Genomic DNA, 23217 nt, shown 5'->3' on the forward strand with positions numbered 1-23217 from the left:
AAACAACCCATTTGAGAAACCTCCTTTGTGTACAACAGCAAAAGTCAAATAGGTCCGAAAGGGTCACATTCATCTTCCAGTTTGGAGAAAGGAAACCACACAACTAATCACTTTGAATATTGGGGTACAGAAGCTGCAATATTCCAAAGTCAATGTCAAAAGCCAAATGAGTTTTATAGTATACGAAAGATTGGAACAAAGTACCCATTAAACATATGCAACCAAGTGAATGTTGCCAATTATACAAGTTACTGGAGTAGTCGCACTTTCTGTACCTTTGGCATTTGCTGTGTGATGCGGCTCAGATTCTGACCTTTCTTCCCAATTATGAAGCGATGTAGCCAAGATGGGGCAGAAACACTTGCTACTGTAAAACTATTTGCCTTAAAAAGAGAGAAAATATCAGCCATCTCATCATGCACAGTAGCTTTGTGTCTGAACTCTTTCACTTTTGTTAAGTACTGAAATAATACTGTACTGCTTTTCATACAGATATTATTGGAACTTGGGACTGATACTGCTACACTAATAAAGTTTGTACAATTTCAAAAAAAAAAAAACAGAAGTCAAAGCACACGTTCTGGAAAAAAGCTAAGGTGGTCATATCAAGGATAGGACTCCTGTGTTACTGCCTTTACTGTCAGATTGTTTTATATAACTAGAAAATTGATACCACCACAAACCATTTTGACAAAGAGCATTACATCTCCAGGACACAGAGATCCATAGAGACTTGATATTTGAACACATTGAGTTTAAGTTGATAAGGTACTGTGGGACAAGAGAAGGAACGGCAAGTGAAATAATATGCAAATTCACTATAGATCTTCAGTACTGCAAGAGGCAACCATCAAAATCAAAGATCGAAGCTAATTGGTGTCAGATGCTGATGATTTTAGAGCTTGTCAGATTGTCTCAAGGAGGGGGATTTTCTGCACTTTCCTCCACTTACGTCAGAAAAACGGACGGGCGATCATCTCTGGAAATACCTTGTGCAGAAGGAACAAATTAATCTTATATAGCTCAACATGAACATACTGTCACTTGTTAGGTCTCTAATTCTCCTCCCCTCCCAAATCCACAGCACAAGGAAAGATAAATACCAAATATCCAATTTACCCCCCCCCCCCACCCCAGCTCTCCCAAGATAAACCTGTACCAGTGAAAGCAAGATGCTCCAGAATGTCATTTGATTTGAAAAGCTGTTTAAATAAAACGTCAAATTGGACAAATTTCTATCATTATGAAATGTAGCATGAAATTCACTTACTTTAGCATAGACTTCGGTTAGAGCCTGTCCAAGTTTATCAGGTTCACCACGAAGGATGACAGTTTCAGAGTTGCTATCGGAGGGTGGGATTTCGACCGATACTCCAGTCCGTTCCAAGATCTCCTGCAATGAGTTGCCTTTGGGTCCAATAACATACTTGTGTTGTGATTTTTTCACCTCCACTGCAATTGTTGTGGTTTTGCTTTTCTAAAAGAAAATAATAGATTTAAGCTTATCCCACAAAGCAACTCTAAGTATATCCTTGTGCAACAAAAACACAACTTAATCTTAGAATGCAACAAGTTGCCCAATTTCAGCTGTGATGAACTGAACATCACCTTTGTCTAGTGTTGGTGGGGAAAAAGGATGTGTTTATTGGGGAACAGGAGTGTAAAAAATAATTAGAGATGAAGTAGCAAAATTAAAACTTTAAGCCAATTAAATGCTTGGGTAGAGCAGAAAACGAACATCACTGTCCTGGAATCTTTTGGAAGGTCAAGCAATGCAAGCTGGAGGGAAGTGACAATGCAAATCAAGTCAGTTTAAAATGGCCAGGCTTGCTCAGCAATTCCAGAATTCTGCTTTTACTCCAGTGTTCAACTGTAATAGTCTTCATGATGTGCAGCATAGTATTGGTTAACGTCATTGTTATACACATTCGAGTTCCAATCTTCCTATCAAAGCAAACATTTCATTGTTTTAAACGTTTCATTTGAACCCCTCTCACCAAGGAGCATGAGCGAACATGAAGGGCAGTCCCTGTTGCATTACACCAAGTCAGGTCACAACCTTGACCGGTACGTGCCACAGAACTGCCAAGTCAACCTTGAGCATTCATAAAGGAACCAAGGAAAGCTCTGTCAGGCAGTATGCATCTCATGATAGACCCTTTTTACCTTGTCCTCATAGATCCTCTTGATGCGGTTAACAGCTTGTGCAACCTGTTCTTTCTCTCCGGTGATGACAATCTCATTTTTCATAACACTTGGTGGTGGGATATTGATTCGAGTCCCAGTCTCCTGCATCAGCTCCCCAGCGGTCTTATTATAGGGTCCAGCAATAAATGTGTGATATACTTTCTCAATGTTGATCCTTTCAACTGCACGCTTATCCTGTAGGAAATGCAGAAGAGTTCAGCAGCAAAACCAGGGCTAAAAGCAGCAGCTTTTTCAGAATTGGACTCTGTTGAAAGGAGTCAATACTAACACTACTCTGAATCACCTATTCATAATCTCAATGGAATGGGACTTGGCAATGGAAAGACTTCCTCTCCACTCCCCTCCAATCAAAAAGGTGAGGGAAAAGTGTATCATATATAGCTCTTAGCTACAAGTTTAAGAGGAAGTGACAGGCTACTGAGAAAGGAGATGTCTTTAGACAAGACTCTACAGCAACCTTTCCACATGTCCATTTCAAACGGATGGCACACTGTGGGATGACTGCCTTCTTTCTATACTGAAGGGCATGGTGGTACAAACTACTACCACCATGATCAACTACCATAGGTTTGATAGAAAGAAAATATAAATAAATTGGGTTTAAAATCTAAAGAGACAAATTTAAAGAGTTACAGATGGAACTTGCAAGTGGATAGAATGCCCATAGATGTAATTCAAATCAAAAGAAACAATTCATATAGGACGGAAAATAGAGAAGAGGTTTCCCAAGTGCCATTTAATTGCATCAGACACATTGTCAGTGGCAGAGGGCACAGAATATGATTGCCCCATTACCAAGACTGCAGAGGACTAGTTGGAGAAAATGATGCCAAAAGATATATAAAGACAGCATCTCAAATTTGCCAAGAAGTCCTATTCCAAGGTATACACTGACCCAACTCCTGGGATAACATCCAAAAATCAGTTACAGAGGGTCTTCTGTATGTACCTGTTCAGCAGAAATCAGCAAGATTTCATGGCGTGCCTTCTCAATGCCTTCTTTTGTGCCAGTTATTTTAATCTGGTTGCTGGGATCATCAGGACGAGGAATCTGGATCTTAGTTGCTGTTTTTAGTTCCAACTCCTGCAGTTTCTCACCACTTTTTCCAATCACAAAACGATGATGTTCTTTGGGGATGGTTACTGTTGCTGAGGCCTGAAGCAGTGGACAATCAGTCAATCAAATACTGTGTAACCAGCCAAAATAAAACAACCTCGCAGTGACACCAAGAATCCAATCAGAGTAAAATATCTAAATGAAAAATCACTTAAAAATAATCAGATTCCATAAACAAAGATCTGGGACAGCAATAAACTAGAAATTGAAAATTGAACAGCCTAGTCCTTTTTACGAGTGTGACAGGAATTCTACACACAAAAAACAAGCTCATCTCAGATCTAGGCTTTCACATTTGGTGAATGCATATTAACAATTATCCACTCTTATTCTACTCAAGGAATGTTTATACTTGTACAGCATAGTCCAACCAGATCCCTTTAAAATAACAAAAATGCAACATCTCTCCCCTTCCATCTGTACCAGATCAAGTTCTGTTTCTCTCCAAGAGCTTGGGGATTCCCTCTTGGTCCTCTCCAGTCCACAGAATGCCTACCTGAGTCTGCAGTTTAGCAACAATCTCCTTCCTTGCTTTCATGACAGCTTCAAGCTTTCCAGAAACCATGATGGAAAGACCTTGGTCCTTGGCCAATGAGAGTTCAATGTGCGCACCGGTCTTCTGCATGATATCCAGACAGATTTTAGCCTGGTCTCCTTCTCCAAATTGGTTCATTTCTTTGTACTTGCGTTCTTCCAATGGCACATGAAAAACCTGGTACAAAACAAAAACTTAAAATGTTAAAACAAAAAGAAAATATCAAAACATCAACTGTCATTTCTCTCTGTAGATGCTGCCTGACCCACTGAGTTGATTTTTTTACCATATTGTGCGTGCTCCAGATTACCAGCACCTGCAGTCTTGTGTCTACAAAAAGCTAATCCCTTGTTACATTTTTAAAAAAAATATATACACTCACAATTCTCTTGGTTTTCTGACTACTATTCAAACAAATTTAGTCATTTAATTACCAACTTTCTCTTGCAACAAGTTATTGAACCAATGTTTTCTTCCAATGGCATTGCTATTACCGTCACCGCCCCCAGCCCCAACTGTCTATACCAATAACAGCTCTCTAGGTACTTGGTTAAATCATCTGCTGAATGCTTCTAACATTTTTCTTTATTATAGTAACTCTTAAGCAGAGATAAAACAAATGCTGGAAATATTCAGCAAGTCAAGCAGCATCTGTGGAAAGGTAACAGGGTTATCATTTCACCCCCAGGATCCTATATCAGAACAAATGATCCTTCAATGCAGATCTGAATCCAACCTGTGCTAAAGGGTGGAAAGAGGATTATGTTTGAGCTAATATCCATTATCAGTACAGCAAAATATTCACAACTCAAACAAGCTTTGAATACAGGAAGTGTGAATGGAACCATTATTACTCCCATTCAATTTCCAATGCAAAAATCAGTTCTCTACACATTACTACTTGCCAAATCCACTCAGGAAATCTTACACTTCATTTCATAAACAAGTCAAATGCAACCAGCCATATACCTGGGTGATAAGAGAAGATTTGAGTGGTCGGATTTTGGTCCATGCTCCAGATGGTTCTGTTGTAGTCTCTACAGAAGTTGCTTTCTCAGGGAGAGGAGGAAATGCTTCCTTGTAAGTTGGTACCAAATCAGTCTCATCCTCAGAGCCAACATTTGCTATGGGCAAAGAAGAATTTTGTTTGGTTAAAGTCCGTTAAAAATTAACTTTAAAACTGCATGTTCACTTTATACCATTGCAATTAAAATTTTTTTGGAAAAGTAATACCATAATTGACATCTTAATCCAAAAAAATGCATATGCAATGGACTCTTGCTTCATGGTTCAGGCAATAGATGGGCTGAGGAACAGTAACATTAAAAAAAAAGGCAGAAATAAGTGAAAAATATAGCAGCAGAACCAACAGCAGCTTGATACCAAAACAGGCCTGAAGATACTCAAGTTTCATTTATTAGCTATTCAGTGTCTAGTAGAAGTCTGTCAGCTTATTTACAATATATCACAAGACAATGCACCTCACACAAACAGAATTACTAGTCATGCTTTAGACAGGTTTCCTGCCAGCTCTAGTTTTTGTATCAGCTGAAGCAATGAAGCAAGCTCCTGGCCTGCTATTAATTTCAACCAAAAGGAGTTTGGTTGAAATTAATAGCCTGGAGCCAGTGGACTTTATTCTTCCTAGGTACACTGAGGAGCCAAACAGCACTTGTGTGCAAACAGGAATCTTTCTCTCCTTCCCGGTGTGGGGGGGGGGCGGGGGGAAGGAACCATCGATGTTTATTTGGAAACCAAACTAGACAATGGCTCAAGTCCAGAAGTATGTTACAATAACCCAAATGCTCAATGGTTTTTGTATTAAAATATTGCAAGTGGCAGTAGCTTCAAGAGATCTCCCATCCTCTCCCTTAACTACCAAGAACTATGGACACCCATCACGTATTCATTACAGCTAAGAGGATAAAGCTTGAATGATTGGAACTATTCAGTCACCCTGGTTCCAAATTAATACACCATCAAGAGAGCCAGGCATTGTCTAATGGCTTGTAAAAAAAAGTCTACAAAAAAAAAAAACTGGGAAGTTAGATAAAGCTAGATGGCCAACAGACAATCGTTTCTACCTGTGAGAAGTAAACCAGGTTGAAACAACATCCCCCCTCAAGATCAAAAAGTCTCAGGACAGATAAAGAACAAGGACATTGGCAACCCAGGCCAACCATTCATACTAAAAAATAAATAAAGCTGTTCACTGACCTTGGACCTGTTGCTCATCAAGGCCACTCCTGTGCTCAGCAAAGCTTTCAGGTGTCAATACAGCCACAGAGCTCATTGTCGAAATCCCACGTACACGAGGTCCGGGTATGCCACTGCAAAGGATGGCAGCATTAGCACAGTCTTGGCCAAATCAAGAAATAGGACTAAGTGAGGGTAGTTTACCACCAGCCCCCACCAGCTCTGCCATTTAATTAGGTCATAGCTGATCCATCTTTAGCCTCATCACCACTCGCCCACTTTCAGCAATCCCAAATTCCTTCCAGTTTGGGAAAGATCTGTCAATATCCACCTGGAGATATTGGCAACACCAAGTTTAAGTAATGAAACTTCGCTCTCAGGCAAACTACAGAGGGAAAAGAAACACTATGAGGCCGAGACCCTTCATCAGGACTGGTTAAAAAAAAAAGAGAAGTCAGAGTAAGAAGATGGAGGGAGAAGAGGAAGAAGTACAAGGTCGTAGGTGATAAGTGAAACTGGGAGAGGGGGAGGATAGTGAAGTAAGAGCTGGGAGGTTTATTGGTGAAAGAGGTAAGGGCTGGGCGGGGGTGAGGGAGGGAAAAAAGAATCAGACAGGAGAGGGTAGAAAACCATGGAAGAAAGGGAAAGAGGAGGAGCACCAGAGGGAGGTGATGGGCAGGTAAGATAAGGTGAGGGGGAAAACAGGAATGGGGAATGGTGAAGGAGAGCGGGTACAATTACCAGAAGTTCAAGTAATTGATGTTCATGCCATCAGGTTGGAGGCTGCCCAGACAGAATACAAGGTGTGGCTCCTCCAATCCGTGTATGGCCTCATCGTGACAGTAGAGGCAGCCATGGACTGACATGTCAGAATGAGAAGTGGAATTAAAATGTGGGCTTGCCAGTATTCAACAACTCTACAGCTCCAAGGAGGAGATTTGCAAATATCTGTGACTTTGAGAGGCCTTCATCATTCTAGTCTTAAATAGGTGATACCGTATTCTGTAACGCAGTTCCTGAAAGCCACAGTATGGGAAACATCCTCCCAGTATCCAACTCAGAAATCGTTTCCAAATGATTGCCTCTCATTCCTCTTTAGGAGTGAATACATGATCCACACCCACCCAAATCCTGTGCTCCTTTATTGCTTATTTTGCTTTCCAAATAATTCGCTCATCTACCTGGTTCCCCTTTAAACTCGGGCAAAACGTGATACTGTCCTACTGGGGTCAACATCTGGAAAAATCATGACATTACATCAGTATTAGATTCCAGCACATCCAATCCATGAAATAAAATGTTAAGTATGTTGTTGAAATGCCCCAAAATCTAAGTGGCAGTGCTAATTAAAATAAGACCAGTTAACAATAATGGCAAACAATTAACATGAAATCATTGTTATACCACAGTAATGCAGATAGCTCAAAATCTGTTGCAAAAGAGGATTTAGAGACGCTGCAAAAGAAAAAGCCCCATACTAGTGGTGGGAGAATCAACCCATTAGCTTTTCCTAATGAAGAGGCCAAGAGATGACCCAAGAGGTAAGCTTCAAACTGCAGAGTAAATGTAGAGAAGACACTTCCTCCTATACCACAACCCAAAAGTAGGAATCGTTAACGAGAAACTCAGATTCCAAATTGGAATTGGTGGCAACAACTTTAGCCAAATCTGAGCTCACTAGAAGGTAGTGAAGAAAATAGCAGGGAGTAGTGCAAGAACAATTCGAAGCCAGACAACAAGGGCAAAAGCTGATGGAATGTAAAACACAGGAAAAGTAGTGTTCCTGTGCTGTGATTTATATATAATGCTTCCCTTATCCTTGCCCAGCCTCAATCTCTAGCAGGCTTTGATAGTACTGTACCCTGCTCCAGCGCAAAACTTAGACAAGATGATTTTCAGTATGTCATTGGACTGCTTAGAGATCATGCACAAGCTCCACCAAGTAGGGTCTAACGTGATCATTTCAAGGAACCCAAGCCAGGTCTAGGCACCGAAGCTGATGCGCCTAAAACAACTAACTTAACACACTAACGATGGCTGCGACTGTTTCCCCTTTCACTACATGTAGCAGTCCCTTTTGCTAACTGAGGGAGTGCTCATTCAAGAATTTACAGTTGTGTGGCACAAGTGAGCCAGGAGGGGCAGGTGGAAGATGGGATTGCAGGGCACTGTATCTCAATAAATAGACAAAATAATTGTAGACAATACTCACCAGCTAAATGGTCAGTTGCCAGAAAGTCCGTCCTGTAGGTGGATGCCTGCCCACGTCAGCCTGCCAGCTTTTTAATCTGCAGGAGACAGTGACAGAAATAGTCAACAAAGAGCATGTTGGTGAATAAGCAACTTGAACTGTTACATCCAGGAGCATATCGTGTAAGGGATCAAGTTACCTTCCCCTCACCTCAGATGCCCCACACCAGCTAACCTATTTGTATTTACATACTAAATATTGAAGCACTTATAACCTAGTTACCAAAATGTGGTTCACAATTTACTAGGGGCAATTGCAGAGAATTGTCCCTCAGCAGTTTTCAATGCTTTATATGGAGTAGGCATGAGAACCATAGTTAACATCGAGGGTAACGAGAACACCCCATTTGAGAGTTAACAGAAAATGCAAGTACGGATATCTTAGCATCTAGAGGCAGAGAGGTGCTTAAGGAATATAGGTCTAGTACCCCTTATCCAAGTCTGAATTTCTCTTTCAAGTACTGACAAATACAAAATTCCACAAGGCGCTGAGAAAGTTCCCAGATGATGCTCTCAGAACCACAGACAGTTCTGAGAGGTGACCTCACACATGTAATGAAAAATAGAAAAAACACTGCATAAAGCAAAAAGTAAAATGAAGTTCCTGATCGTGTATCCTCAGCGGAGTGAACATACGCCACTTCATGGTACGCTGATCATGAAACAAGCTGAGATCTATCATGACGGCCTAAAAATTAAGGTAATTGAATATTCAGCAGGCTGGTTTGCTTCTGCTGATCATGAAGGAGAGAAATTCATGAGTTTGCGAAGATCGTCGCTGATGAAAGTCTAACACAAAAACAAGCCTACAATGCTGATTGTTTTTATACCTTACATAAAACCCAAAGTAAAATACAACTACTGTTACCTTTCACTCAAAACACGCCATTGCAGGTACTCTGCTGATGCTGTTTTTGTTACTCTGTGTCCATTTTCAGTACATTAAATGACATGCAATCTTTTTTAAAAAGCTGTTAAGTAGATGTGTGATGAACAGGTGTGAGACAAAGACCGGTCACTGGTAGCACACAAATTCAGAGTTGAAAATGTGATCTAAAACTATCTTATTATGTATTCCCAAATACTTCCGGTCTTGAGCATTTTGGATAAGGGGTTCTTGACCTGTATTTGTAATCCTCAATTATGTAATACAATTACACTGACAAAGAGAAAAAATTCTAGTTTAACAGGTCACAGCAACAGTAGTTTTAAAAAATGGTACTTTTAGGAATTAGTACACCACACGCAAAACGCTGGAACTCAGATCAGGCAGCACCTATTGAAATGCATAAACAGTCAATGTTTCAGACCTAGAAAGGAAGGGAGAAGACACCAAAAAGGTGGTGGGAAGGGGAAGGAGGATTAGCTAGAAAATGATAGGTGACGCCAGGTGAGTAAGAAAGGTGACGGGCTGGAGAAGTGAGGATATAGAGAGGCCCAGGTTTAGGAGCTTGTTGATTAGTACTGAGCATAACATTGAACGCTGAACTGTAATCAATAAACAGCAGCCTGACGTAGATACTGCTGTTGTCCAGATGATGCAACGCAGAGTCGAGAGCCAGTGAGATTGCATCAGCTGTAGAAGTATTTATTGTGGCAAAAGGCAAAAGGCAAATTGCAGAAGGTCCAGGAGAGAGTGTGGGGAGACGCGAGGGGAAATCTTAGAAAACAATACATTGCAGGCTACTACCAAACTCACCAAGGCCCCAGTTCCCACACACCCTCCCAGCTCACTGGAACTTTTAATACTATGCATGACATCTTAAAAACTGTAAAATGTGTGCATATGTAATACTTCAGCAAGAGCATAATTAACAGTTACAAGTGTGGAAAACATCAGATTAAATGCAAATATTCACAGAGAGATTTAGAGGGAGGTTAGGAGATAGATGACAAAAATTGGATATGACAATTTTTTTGCCTGCACAATTGCAAAGACACATTTGCTTCTATAGAAGGGACTGGAAGAATAAAACTGTGTTAAAGATTTTGTTTTGAAACAAAAAGCCTAGTTTAACAGAAGTATTCAGTTCACATGTATCGAATCACTGAGAGCCAGTGCTCTGCACTATGGGATGTACTGTTCCAATATCTAGGTTAAATTGCAAGATTGTATAATGAAACCAATTTACAACACTGGCCAGGTTTGTATTTTTGTCATACTTTATTATTCAAGTCAGGAACGACAGAGCAATCTAGAAAGATCAGACTGCTCAGTGGAAGGAGCAGAGATACAAGAGTGAGAAAGGACCACGGAATACAGCAGGATCCAAAAGCATCTGCCAAAAATAAAATCTTTGCAGTCAAAACAAACTGTGGATAAACAAGCCGAAAATCAAGTGAGGGGGTAGAAATAGAATGGATTTGAAACCTGCTTCAATTGAGGGAATGCAAATCAGGTCAATTTTAAGCCAATCTTAGAAAAAATGAAACATGAAGAAGGAATTTGCATAACTAAAATAAACATTGAAACTACAGCAAGCAGCAGCTGGTAAAGTCACAAGTAGTGACACATATACATCTGTGATAAACTGAGCTACAGGCGAGAAATAAATTGGTACAACACAATATGGCAAGAGACAGGAACACGAATTCCGCAGAAAACTGACATGCATGGATAACAGCTTTTTCTCAAATTTAAAATATTCACACTTGTTTGGCATAATACTAATATGAAACTTCTACTGACTAATAAACACTAAGCAGTGTGGCCATTTTACACTGCTGTTAGTGAGGGATCAAAATTGCTCACAACCTGTGCTGAATAATACTGAACAATTATTTTAAATATACTAAACCCAAAAAGAAACACCATTTTTCATGACTCAGAAAAGATGAGATCACCATTATTTATTGGTTGAGATGGTATATTCAGGTGGAGAAGCAGCAATCCACATTAACCTCTGCCTCAGGGATTAAGAGGCAAGCCACCTTCCAACTCAACACCCAAGGTGGAACACCAAAAGTTTGGAACTGAAATCAAGACAGGGTAGCTAGCCGAAAAAAAATGGCCAATAGGTCAGGCAGCTCATGTGGAATGGGAAGCAACAAGTATTCATAGTCGCTCTGGAAATGAACTAAAACATTAACTTTTCCTCATTCCACAGACACTAGCCCTGAACTGTTGACCATTTATCTGCTTTTAGATTAGAGTTCCAGCATCTAAATTTGATTTAGTAACTAAACCCAGGTGATTGAGGTAGAAAACCAAAATGATATATTCATTTGAACACATTTTAAGCAGCAAAATGGCAGGCACACTTTTATAACTTATACACTCCCCCTCCCCCCCCCGGAAACAATAGATCCAGAAAAAAGTCCAGTAACATTGAATGATTACTGAAGGATCCAGATTCAAACTGTGGTGGAAGAAGCCAGGGCCAGTCAAGGAATAGCAAGACCAAGTCATTCCAGGAACAGAAAGATGAGACGCCACAATGCTATCAAAGACTGCAGTTACTCGGTCAGTAAGAATGAAACAGCCACTTTCAGTGTTTCTAAACAGCCGTCCTAATGTTAAATGTCAACGTGGCAGCCACTTACTATTTCAATAAACCACTGATGTCACCTCACCCGTTACAAAACTCACCCATAAACAGTAGAAGGATTAAGGGAAGATTTAAAATGTAGGTCAAAATAAGTTGGCTCTTAAATACAGTTGAAAATCAAAAGTGGAGCTTGCTCAAACGTTATTTTATGTTACCTTGTCTGTTAGGCAAAGCACTGCAAGTTCTCAGCTTCTGGCATCTCAGCTGAGCAATTCTACTTCCCCCTTCTGTACACAAGCTCTTAAACACCTTCATTTTCCCACGTTCTACTTAGCGTGAATCTTTACTTGCCACAATTTCAGGGTAGTGCAATGTTTAGCACAATGCTTTACAGTACTGGGACCTGGGTTAATTCCTGCTGCTACCTGTAATGAGTTTGTACGTTCTCCCTGTGACCACTTGGGTTTCTTCCAGGTGCTTTGGTTTCAAGCTGCAACGGTAGGTAGGTTAACTGATCGCTGTAAATTGTCCTGTGATTGGGCCAAGTTTAAATTGGGGGACTGCTGTGTTATGCAGCTCAAAGGGCCAACTCTGTGCTGTATGTCAATACACAATCAAAATGCTTAGCTGAAATTTGAGGCAACACCAGACAGGCCAACTGTAGTACTTCAAGTGCCACAGTGACCAAAGCCATCAACTCAGACTGGACTCAAACAACTTCCAGCATCTACAGTTCAATCTCTCCTAGATTTTACGAAGTCATTTGAAAAAGGGAAATTTCAAAGTAGTTCTTAAAAATATCCGCTAGAAGAGACAACTTTGGGAAAATGGTGCCTGACAGTCCAACCTCTTCTCTGGCTATTAATTGAAAAACATTTTGAAGGAGAGGCCTTCCTTCATAGCAAACTGAAGAGATTGTACACCAACTTTTGTATTGTACAGATTAATATACAGACACAGCTGGATCTCAGGTGGTCTGCTGGAACAAAAACAACAAGGTTCATAATACATGGCTTTTATTCATAGCAAATCGATAACATTGTTCAAACATTAAGGGAGCAAGTATTTCCCCACTATAGCTCCTTTTGGAGGGCAGCAAATCTTCGGGACTCTCTAACCCACAGAGGGTCTAGGTGATTACATCAATCAAAGTGGAAGTAGCAATTTTTTTGAAGGGCGGAAATAATTAAGTAAGGGAATTAACAGCCATGGGGAACTGGCAGACATGGGGATAGATAATCCATAATGATATTGAGTGTGGAGCAGGCTTGAGGGACCAGTGAAAGTAGTCTCCTTTGCTCCTCTATCTCCTCCCCCCCCCCCATGTCCTTGCAATGCAAAATAAAATTGCACTTTTATTCCTCAAAAATACCCCTTCTCAGTGGGGTGGATCTGTTCAACCATATACCTAATCAGCAAATCAAGCAACAGCAGAGGCTTTGGGTGCTTAATATTCAGTTGAAAAATAGATTAAAAAATGGTGCTTTATGTCAAAAATTCACATTACACATTTAAGTGGAAATAAAATACCATGGATTCCTTTTGATTGGGACACATCAGGACCGGTATATTTTTGCCCAATTAAGTGACTGCACCAAATTCCCAAAGTTTCATGAAAATAGTTAAAAAGGTCTGAAAAAGTTTAACTCACTAAAACTTTCTGTATTTAAATGAAATACAGAATTAGAACACTACCAATACCCCAACAGCACTACAAGACTATATTTGTTCCTAATAGTTACCCAAGGATCTGGGGTGCACTTCCATCTTCTTTTGATTGGTTGCAAGTGAACAAAAATCAGTAAGTACAGACACCTAGTTCAGATAATGGACTGCCATCATACATTACTTTTGACGATTGCATCATCTGATTTTTCATTTGCATACTAACATTCAAAATGATGGTCCATACCTACAAATTCTTCGCCATTCCTAACTTGAAGCATTAAAAATAATTTCATTTACACTTCTAGCTATCTCTGGCATCACAAAACCCCAATTCTTGAAAGCATAGAGCAGAAAAGTCCTGAATTGTCTTACTACTTGCTAACAACAGGAATTCTGCAGATGCTGGAAATTCAAGCAACACACATCAAAGTTACTGGTGAACGTAGCAGGCCAGGCAGCATCTGTAGGAAGAGGTGCAGTCGACGTTTCAGGCCGAGACCCTTCGTCAGGACTAACTGAAGGAAGAGTGAGTAAGGGATTTGAGAGTTGGAGGGGGAGGGGGAGATCCAAAATGATAGGAGAAGACAGGAGGGGGAGGGATGGAGCCAAGAGCTGGACAGGTGATTGGCAAAAGGGATACGAGAGGATCATGGGACAGGAGGTCCGGGAAGAAAGACGGGGGGGGGGCGAGGGGACCCAGAGGATGGGCAAGAGGTATATTCAGAGGGACAGAGGGAGAAAAAGGAGAGTGAGAGAAAGAATGTGTGTATAAAAATAGGGGATGGGGTACGAGGGGGAGGTGGGGCCTAGCGGAAGTTAGAGAAGTCGATGTTCATGCCATCAGGTTGGAGGCTACCCAGACGGAATATAAGGTGTTGTTCCTCCAACCTGAGTGTGGCTTCATCTTTACAGTAGAGGAGGCCGTGGATAGACATGTCAGAATGGGAATGAGATGTGGAATTAAAATGTGTGGCCACTGGGAGATCCTGCTTTCTCTGGCGGACAGAGCGTAGATGTTCAGCAAAATGGTCTCCCAGTCTGCATCGGGTCTCGCCAATATATAAAAGGCCACATCGGGAGCACCAGACGCAGTATATCTGGACTATTCCTCTTCTCACCCTGCCTCTTGCAAAAACGCCATCCCCTTCTCGCAATTTCTCCGTCTCCGCCGCATCTGCTCTCAGGATGAGGCTTTTCATTCTAGGACGAGGGAGATGTCTTCATTTTTTAAAGAAAGGGGCTTCCCTTCCTCCACTATCAACTCTGCTCTTAAACGCATCTCACCCATTTCACGTATATCTGCTCTCACTCCATCCTCCCGCCACCCCACTAGGAATAGGGTTCCCCTGGTCCTCACCTACCACCCCACCAGCCTCCGGGTCCAACATATTACTCTCCGTAACTTCCGCCACCTCCAATGGGATCCCACCACTAAGCACATCTTTCCCTCCCCCTCTCTCTCTGCATTCCGCAGGGATCGCTCCCTACACAACTCCCTTGTCCATTCGTCCCCCCCATCTCTCCCCACTGATCTCCCTCCTGGCACTTATCCGTGTAAGTGGAACAAGTGCTACACATGCCCTTACACTTCCTCCCTTACCACCATTCAGGGCCCCAAACAGTCCTTCCAGGTGAGGCAACACTTCACCTGTGAGTCGACTGGGGTGATATACTGCGTCCGGTGCTCCCGATGTGGCCTTCTATATATTGGCGAGACCCGACGCAGACTGGGAGACCGCTTTGCTGAACATCTACGCTCTGTCCGCCAGAGACAGCAGGATCTCCCAGGGGCCACACATTTTAATTCCACATCCCATTCCCATTCTGACATGTCTATCCACGGCCCCCTCTACTGTAAAGAAGAAGCCACACTCAGGTTGGAGGAACAACACCTTATACTCCGTCTGGGTAGCCTCCAACCTGATGGCATGAACATTGACTTCTCTAACTTCCGCTAGGCCCCACCTCCCCCTCGTACCCCATCTGTTACTTATTTTTATGCACACATTCTTTCTCTCACTCTTTTTCTCCCTCTGTCCCTCTGAATATACCCCTTGCCCATCCTCTGGGTCCCCCCCCCTTGTCTTTCTTCCCGGACTTCCTGTCCCATGATCCTCTCATATCCCTTTTGCCAATCACCTGTCCAGCTCTTGGCTCCATCCCTCCCCCTCCTGTCTTCTCCTATCATTTTGGATCTCCCCCCCCACCCCAACTTTCAAATCCCTTACTCACTCTTCCTTCAGTTAGTCCTGACGAAGGGTCTCGGCCTGAAACGTCGACTGTACCTCTTCCTAGAGATGCTGCCTGGCCTGCTGCGTTCACCAGCAACTTTGATGTGTGTTACTACTTGCTTCTTGCCAATCATCACTGACAAAATAAATTGTTGCTTTTTTGAACACAAAACACACAGAACTGATGCCATTTAGAAACTCAAACAAGAGAGGAAAAAAAAATCTGCAGATATTGGAACACACCTACCTACCTGGAAGAACTCAGCAGGCCAGGCAGCATCTATGAAAAAAGTACAGTCGACAATTCAGGCTGAAACCCTTCGGCAGGACTGGAGGGAAAAAGATGAGGAGTAGATTTAAAACATGGGGAGGGGGAGAGAAACACAAGGTGGTAGGTGAAACCCGGGGGGGGGGGGGAGGGGGAGAGAGAGATTAAGTAAAAAGCTGGGAAGTTGATTAGTGAAAGAGTTAACGGCTGGAGAAGGGGAAGTCCGTTAGGAGAGAACAGAAGGCGGTGGAAGAAATAAAAAGGTGGGGGGGTGGGGGGAGGTGGAGGAGCACCAGGCAGAGGCAATGGGGCAGGCAAGGAAAAAAAAAGGCAAGAAGGAAATGGGAATGGGGAATGGGGAAATGGTGAAGGGGTGGGATTACCGGAAGTTCGAGAAATCAATGTTCATGCCATCAGGTTGGAAGCTACCCAGATGGAATACAAGGTGTTGTTCCTCCAACCTCAGTGTAGACTCATTGTGACAGTAGAGACCATGGATGGACATATCAGAATAGGACTGGGAATTGGAATTAAAATGGGTGACCACTGGGAGATCCCACTTCTGGAAGCACTGTTTGGGGCCCTGAATGGTAGTGAGGGAGGAGGTGTAGGGGCAGGTGTTCTGCTTGCAAGGCTAAGTGCCAGGAGTGAGAACAGTGGAGAGAGACAAACGGACAAGGAAGAGATCCCTGCGGAAATCAGAAAGGGGGAGGGAAAGACATGCTTGGTGGTGGGATCTCGTTGGAGACACCAGAAGTTATGTGCTGGACACAGAGGCTGGTGGGGTGGTAGGTGAGGTGAGAAACATCTGTCCCAATGAAGGGTCTCAGCCTGTAACATTGACTATTTACTCTTTTCCACAGATGCTGCTTGATCTGCTGAATTTCTCCAGCATTTTGCGTGTTACTTGTATTTTCCACATTGGTAGATTTTCCCATTTTTGTATTTTCACGGTTAGCTTAGTTCTTTAAAAGTTGTCCTAAATAAGTGGCTGCCCCAATTACCCGGAATCAACTGTATTTCAAGCATCTTCCCATGAATTATACCCATTCTCCCAAGAGGGTGAATGAAGTAATTGAAGTCCTAATGCATCAAGCCTACTGCTCCACGAGGAGTAACTGCTATTTAAGGAGGCAGGTTTGAAATGAATTTCAACTGATTGAGGAAAAACTGTTTTTGAAAAGAAAAACCCTTCAATTTGAATTGCAGGATTTTAAATCAGTAGGAATAATTTCCCATCCAGTACTTAAAACAATGAAAGATTTCACTCTAAAGGAATATTCAAGTAGCAATTTGAATTTTCAATCCATCAAACAAAGTATTAAAGGAAATAGCTTACCCAACACCAGAGATAATCCTGTGATTAATTTTATAAAGGAAAAAAGGTAAAATAAAAATTCAAGTAACAGCTGAGCTCAAAAAGATAGTACGTGCAAGTCCTACGTTAGGGATATGCACTAAACCTGCCTTGACATACAATGCCCCACAGTCAGAAGATATCTCCCTCCCACCCCCAGGATAAAGGAAAAGGAACTATCAAGTAGAGATGAACCTCCCATGGGACCATTTGAAGTAAAACATTTTCTACCCTCAACTAACACGTTGCCGTGATCACATTTAACCAATTTAATTATTTCAAAACACACAGCGTGAGATACTGTTAGATGTTCCTGAAGGCACACAGCTCAGAACCAGACCCTTAGATCCTACCTCCCCCACCCCCCACCCCCCCACATCCACCCCAAACACCATCTGAACTCATGAGATCTGCAGGGATTTCCAGAGACCTGTAGGCAAGGTGCCAGATATAGGCTTAATGGTGGGGTAAAGGGGACATTGATAACATGGACAAAGATGACCAAGTTTAAATAAAACAGGGCAACACTGAATGGTTGTTTTGATTAGTACTAGCAAAACAAGTATTTGACCACTCGAGATTGGTATTGGAGGATAAAAATCTATATTCATTATTTGGATCCTGGAGTGCAAACCACAATTATAAAGATCAGCAAACAGCAAACTTGATAGTACAGGTTGAATACCCCTCCAAAATCCAAAAACATACCAGATCCTTGTGACATGATGTCACAAATGGAAAACCCAAAAACCCCTAAGGTGTTGGGAAGGTTCCCAGGCGATGCACAGGTCTCTGCACATCATAGACCGGGGGTCCCCAACCTTTTCTGCACCGCGGAGCGGTTTAATATTGACAATATTCTTGTGGACTGGCCGGCTGGGTGGGGGGGGGGGGGGGTGTGTTCAAGTAGGGTTAAACTCACCTCAACATGTCTTTTACAGTTAGGGTTGCCAACTTTCTCACTCCCAAATAAGGGACAAAAGTAGCAGTCAAATCCAGACGAAGGGTCCCGGTCCGAAACGTCAACTGTACCTCTTCCTATAGATGCCGCCAGGCCTGCTGCGTTCACCAGCACTTTTTGTGTGTGTCATAGTCATACTTTATTGATCCCGAGGGAAATTTGGTTTCGTTACAGTTGCACCAACCAAGAACAGAGTATAAATATAGCCATATAAAACCATAAATAATTAAATAATAATATGTGAATTATGCCAGGAAATAAGTCCAGGACCAGCCTATTGGCTCAGGGTGTCTGACCCTCCAAGGGAGGAGTTGTAAAGTTTGATGGCCACAGGCAGGAATGACTTCCTATGACACTCAGTGCTGCATCTCGGTGGGATGAGTCTCTGGCTGAATGTACTCCTGTGCCCACCCAGTCCATTATGTAGTGGATGGGAGACATTGTCCAAGATGGCATGTAACTTGGACAGCATCCTCTTTTCAGACACCACCATCAAAACGCGTCACCATCAAAGCGCGTCAGAGAGACACTTGTGTTTACCCTGAGAAAGACTACCATGACCATGAAGCCTTGCGCAGGCACCTGTGTGCACATGCGTGTACGTGCCGATTTTTTCCCCCACAAATCAGTTTTGGCTTAATCTTCCCGACTACACTGTACATACATTATTTCCACTTTATATAGGATGTGTATTTATCATATCATTAATGTTTTTACTATATGTTAGTGTTATTTTAGGTTTTATGTGTTATTTGGTATGATTCGGTAGGTTATTTTTTGGGTCTGGGAATGCTCAAAAAATTTTTCCATATAAATTAATGGAAATTGCTTCTTCGCTTTACGCCATTTCGGCACGAAAGGTTTCATAGGAACGCTCTACCTTAGCGGGGGAAAATATGGGACAAGGGCGGTCCCGTATGGGAGAAACCAATTTAGCCCAATATACGGGATGTCCCGGCAAATACAGGACAGTTGGCAATCCTATGTTCAAGTTCAACAGTGCGTGACAGGGAATGAGGAAAGGTGCAGCCGACTCATATCGTTTCCTCGCGGCCCGGTAGCATATGCTTTGCGGCCCGGTGGCTGGGGATCGCTGTCATAGACAGTTCTGAGAAGTGACTTCACATATGTAATGAACAGAAGCAAATGAAATACAGAAAATGCACAAAACAAAAAAAAAGCAAGTTTGCAAAGATCATTGCTGACGAAAGTCTAACCAGAACAAGTCTACAATGCTTTTTGTTTTTACACCTTACATAAAATCTAAAACCGAAGTAAGATACAAATACCGTAGACATAGGAGCAGGATGAGGCTATTTGGCCCATCGAGTCTGCTCCAGCATTCCACCATGGCTTATCCATTCCCCTCTCAACCCCATTCTCCTGCCATCTCCCTATAACCTTTCACACCCTGTCTCAATCAACCTTTGCCTTAAATACAGCCAATGGCTTGGCCTCCAATACCGAAGTGCCAAAGAATCCCACAGATTCACCACTTTCTGGCTAAGGAAATTCCTCTTCATCTCCATTCAAAATGGATGTCCCTCTACTGAGGCTGTGTCCTCTTGGTCCTAGACTCCCCCACCATAGGAAGCATCCCCTCCATTTCCACTACCTTGGTCTTCACACATTCCGTAGGTTTCAACAAGATACACCCCTCATTTTCCCAAATCCCAGAATTGCTCCTCATATAATAACCCCTTCATTCCTGTAATCATTCTCATAAACCTCCTCTGAACCTTCTCCAATGAACCTTGAACCCACACACTTTCTTAAATAACAGCCCAAAAGTGCTCACAATACTCCAACTGAAGTCTCATTAGTGCCTTATACAGATTAGGCATTACATTCAAGTTCTCTCAAAATGAATGCATTTGCCTTCCTTACCACTGATTCAACCTACAAATTAACTTTTAGGGAATCCTGCATGAGCACTCTCAATTGCACCTCAGATTTTTGAATTTTCACCCCGTTTAGAAAATAGTATACACTTTTATTCCTTCTACTAAAGTGGATGACCATACACTTCCCAACACTGTATTCCATCTGCCAATACTTTGCCCATTATCAAAAATTTGTTAACACAACCTGCCTCTCCACCCATCTTCATATCGTCCACAAACTTGGCTGTCATCAAAATCATTGTCATACAAAGTAAAATGAAGAGGTCCCAACACAGACCCCTGCAAAACACCACTACTCACTGCCAGCCAATCAGAAAAGTCTCCCTTTATTCCCAATCTTTGCCTCCTGCCAATCAGCTAATGCTCTATCCATGCTACTGCTTTTCCTTTAATACATGGGTTCATAGCTTGGTAAGCACCCTCATTCGTGGCATTATGTCAAAGGCCTTCCGAAAATCCAAGTCCATGACATCCACCAATGTGATTTCAGAGTATTTGGAGGCACAGTAAAAAAGGCCAAAGTCAGCATGGTTTCCGTAACAGAAAATCTTGCCTGACAAATCTGTTGGAATTCTTTGAGGAGATAATAAACAGGATAGAATTCTCCTTTGTCTATCCTGTTTATTATCTCCTCAAAGAATTCCAACAGATTTGTCAGACAAGATTTTCTATTAAGGACACCATGCTGACTTTGGCCTTTTTTACTGTGTCTCCAAATACTCTGAAACCACATCTTTTCTCCTGTTGCAATTTGTATTCCACATTCTGGCTACTATTTGGAGGCCTGTATACAACTCCTATCAGGGAACTTTTACTTATGTTTCTTAACTCCACCTACAAGGATTCTATATCTTCCAAGCCTCTGTCAACTCTAAGAATTTGATTTCATGTTTTAAGCAGAGCCACGCCGCCCCCATCTGCCTGCTTGCCTGTCCTTCTGATACAATGTGCATCCTTAGACGTTCAGTTCCCAATTATAATCTTCTTTCAGCCATGACTCAATGATACCCACGATGTCATACTGGCTAATCTCCAACTGCACAAGATTACTTACCTTATTCCATATACTGTGTGCATTCAAATATAACACCTTCAGTCCTGTATCCATCACCCTTTTCAATTTCACACCCCCTTCCACACCGCAACTCATCCCCCGACTGCCATTTTGCCCTATCCTTCCCGGCAGTCTTGCTACACACTGCCTCTGCTTGTAACCCAACAGCTCTATCACTCTGTTTCCCATGTCCTGCCAAATTAGCTGAAACCACCCCAACACCTCTAACAAATCCTGCCTGCGAGGATATCAATCCCTCTCAGGTTCAGGTGTAACCTGTCACTTTTGTACAGTTCATAATAGATCCCAATCATCCAGAACTATGAAGCCCTGGCCCCCCCACACCAGTTTCTCAGCCACACCTGGCAGGCAGCATACCATCCAGGTGTCTCCATAGCATCCACAGAATCTCAATTTCTACTTCTCTAACTATGGAATCCCTTATCACTACTGCAGTCCTCTTCTTCTCCCCTACCCTTCCGAGCCACAGCACCAGAAACCTGGTCACTGCAGCTCCCCCCTCCCCAACAGTACCCAAATGGTACACTTATTATTGAAAATTCCCTCCCTGTAGCTCCTATCTGTCATCTCCTCGATTTCCCATATGAGCTGAAGGTCATCAAGCTGCGGTTCCAGTTCCACAACACATTCTCTAAGGAGCTGCAGTTCGGTGCACCTGGTGCAGATGTGGTTTTCTGGAAGGCTGGAGGTCTCCCGGAATTCCAACATTTCCCAACAAACACAGAGTCCCTGCAGCCATTCTCACTGCTCTAATTAGGCACCAACAGACAAGAGAATGAAGAATGAAGAAACTAAGTAGACACCTTGCCTAAGCCTGATGAGTCAAAGCCTCCCCACTAACCCTGAATCACTCACAGAAGGCACTCCAAAACTAAAAGTCTGCTCTGCTTGTCACCATCTTATTTTTATTCGTCCTTGCTAATGAATCATGGCTGCACCACTGTAAAATTCCTGCAAAAACTTTTTAAAAAAATCTCACTCCCGGACCTGTGTGAAGCTTCCTCCACCAATTCGATAGTGAAGCTGAAAAAAAAGTGTACCGTAACCTTTTAATCAAAACTGGCCATTGTAGGTGGAGAGAGAAAGCCTGCTGTTGTTTGTTGGTGGTCAACAGCTGATTCAGGTATTCTCCTGAATCTGCTTTTGTTACACTGCACACACTATATTTTCATTGTATTCATGGAATGTAGTAAGTTTTTACTGTTAAGTACATAACTATGAACAAGTGTAACACAAATACTGCTTACGGTAGCACATAAATTCAGAGTTGGGAACGATGATGACCACAAGCTATCTCATTATACATCCCAAAATCTGAAACACCTCTGGCTCGAAGCATTTTGGATAAGGGGTAGTCAACCTGTATTATGAGCTGTAAAGGGTTAATGATGAATTGTTGGAGGAGACAAGCTGGTAGAATGGGTAGCTGTATGCCGAGAACTACAAAGCCACATGTTGCAGTAGAAAGTGCAGGGAACTCTGCAGGTATGCATACACAACCTATTGCAAACTACAGGGCAAGTTAAACAAGCAATTCACAAGTCAAACAAATCTGAGCTCATCAAGTGTCACAACACATCAAAGTAGAGAATTCTTATTGAACTTTCACACACTGGTTAATATCAAATGTTAAGTTTCATACGTACAAAGAAAGTAAAGGAAATAGAAGGTTCCAGAAAAGATTCATGGGGGAAAAAAAAGTTAAGTTGAGGCTATTCTCCTTGGAGTAGGGAATACAAAGTGAGGGCAGGCTGTTCTCTTCACATAGTTTGAAAGTGTTACAGCACTGTTGCCTTCAAGATATTGGCCAAATGTACAGTGTGAAAAACTTGCAAAGCCACAGAACCTGGACTGGTGGATGGAGCTACAGGTGCTTTGGTAGCACCTGCACGGTTCAAATAATCTCTATCTGCACTAATCAGTGACAATTCCATAATCACGACTGTTAATAGGATCTTG

The 23217-nt window shown here is 42.2% G+C and overlaps 1 protein-coding gene across 1 annotated transcript in view; it reads right to left on the reverse strand.

Moving 5' to 3' along the window:
* hdlbpa (high density lipoprotein binding protein a) overlaps positions 1–23217 on the reverse strand; it is a 52396-nt gene that overhangs the window by 24963 nt on the left and 4216 nt on the right. The window contains exons 2-9 of the mRNA XM_072255800.1: positions 8269–8344; positions 6078–6190; positions 4830–4984; positions 3822–4037; positions 3158–3364; positions 2167–2382; positions 1271–1477; positions 276–383 (exon numbers count right to left, since the gene is read on the reverse strand). Coding sequence (XP_072111901.1) covers positions 276–383; positions 1271–1477; positions 2167–2382; positions 3158–3364; positions 3822–4037; positions 4830–4984; positions 6078–6153 — 1185 coding nt within the window. The 5' untranslated portion in view covers positions 6154–6190; positions 8269–8344. The remainder of the gene's footprint in view (positions 1–275; positions 384–1270; positions 1478–2166; positions 2383–3157; positions 3365–3821; positions 4038–4829; positions 4985–6077; positions 6191–8268; positions 8345–23217) is intronic.

The sequence above is a fragment of the Mobula birostris genome, chromosome 4 (assembly GCF_030028105.1).
Source record: "Mobula birostris isolate sMobBir1 chromosome 4, sMobBir1.hap1, whole genome shotgun sequence".
In the NCBI taxonomy this organism is placed as follows: Eukaryota; Metazoa; Chordata; class Chondrichthyes; order Myliobatiformes; family Myliobatidae; genus Mobula; species Mobula birostris.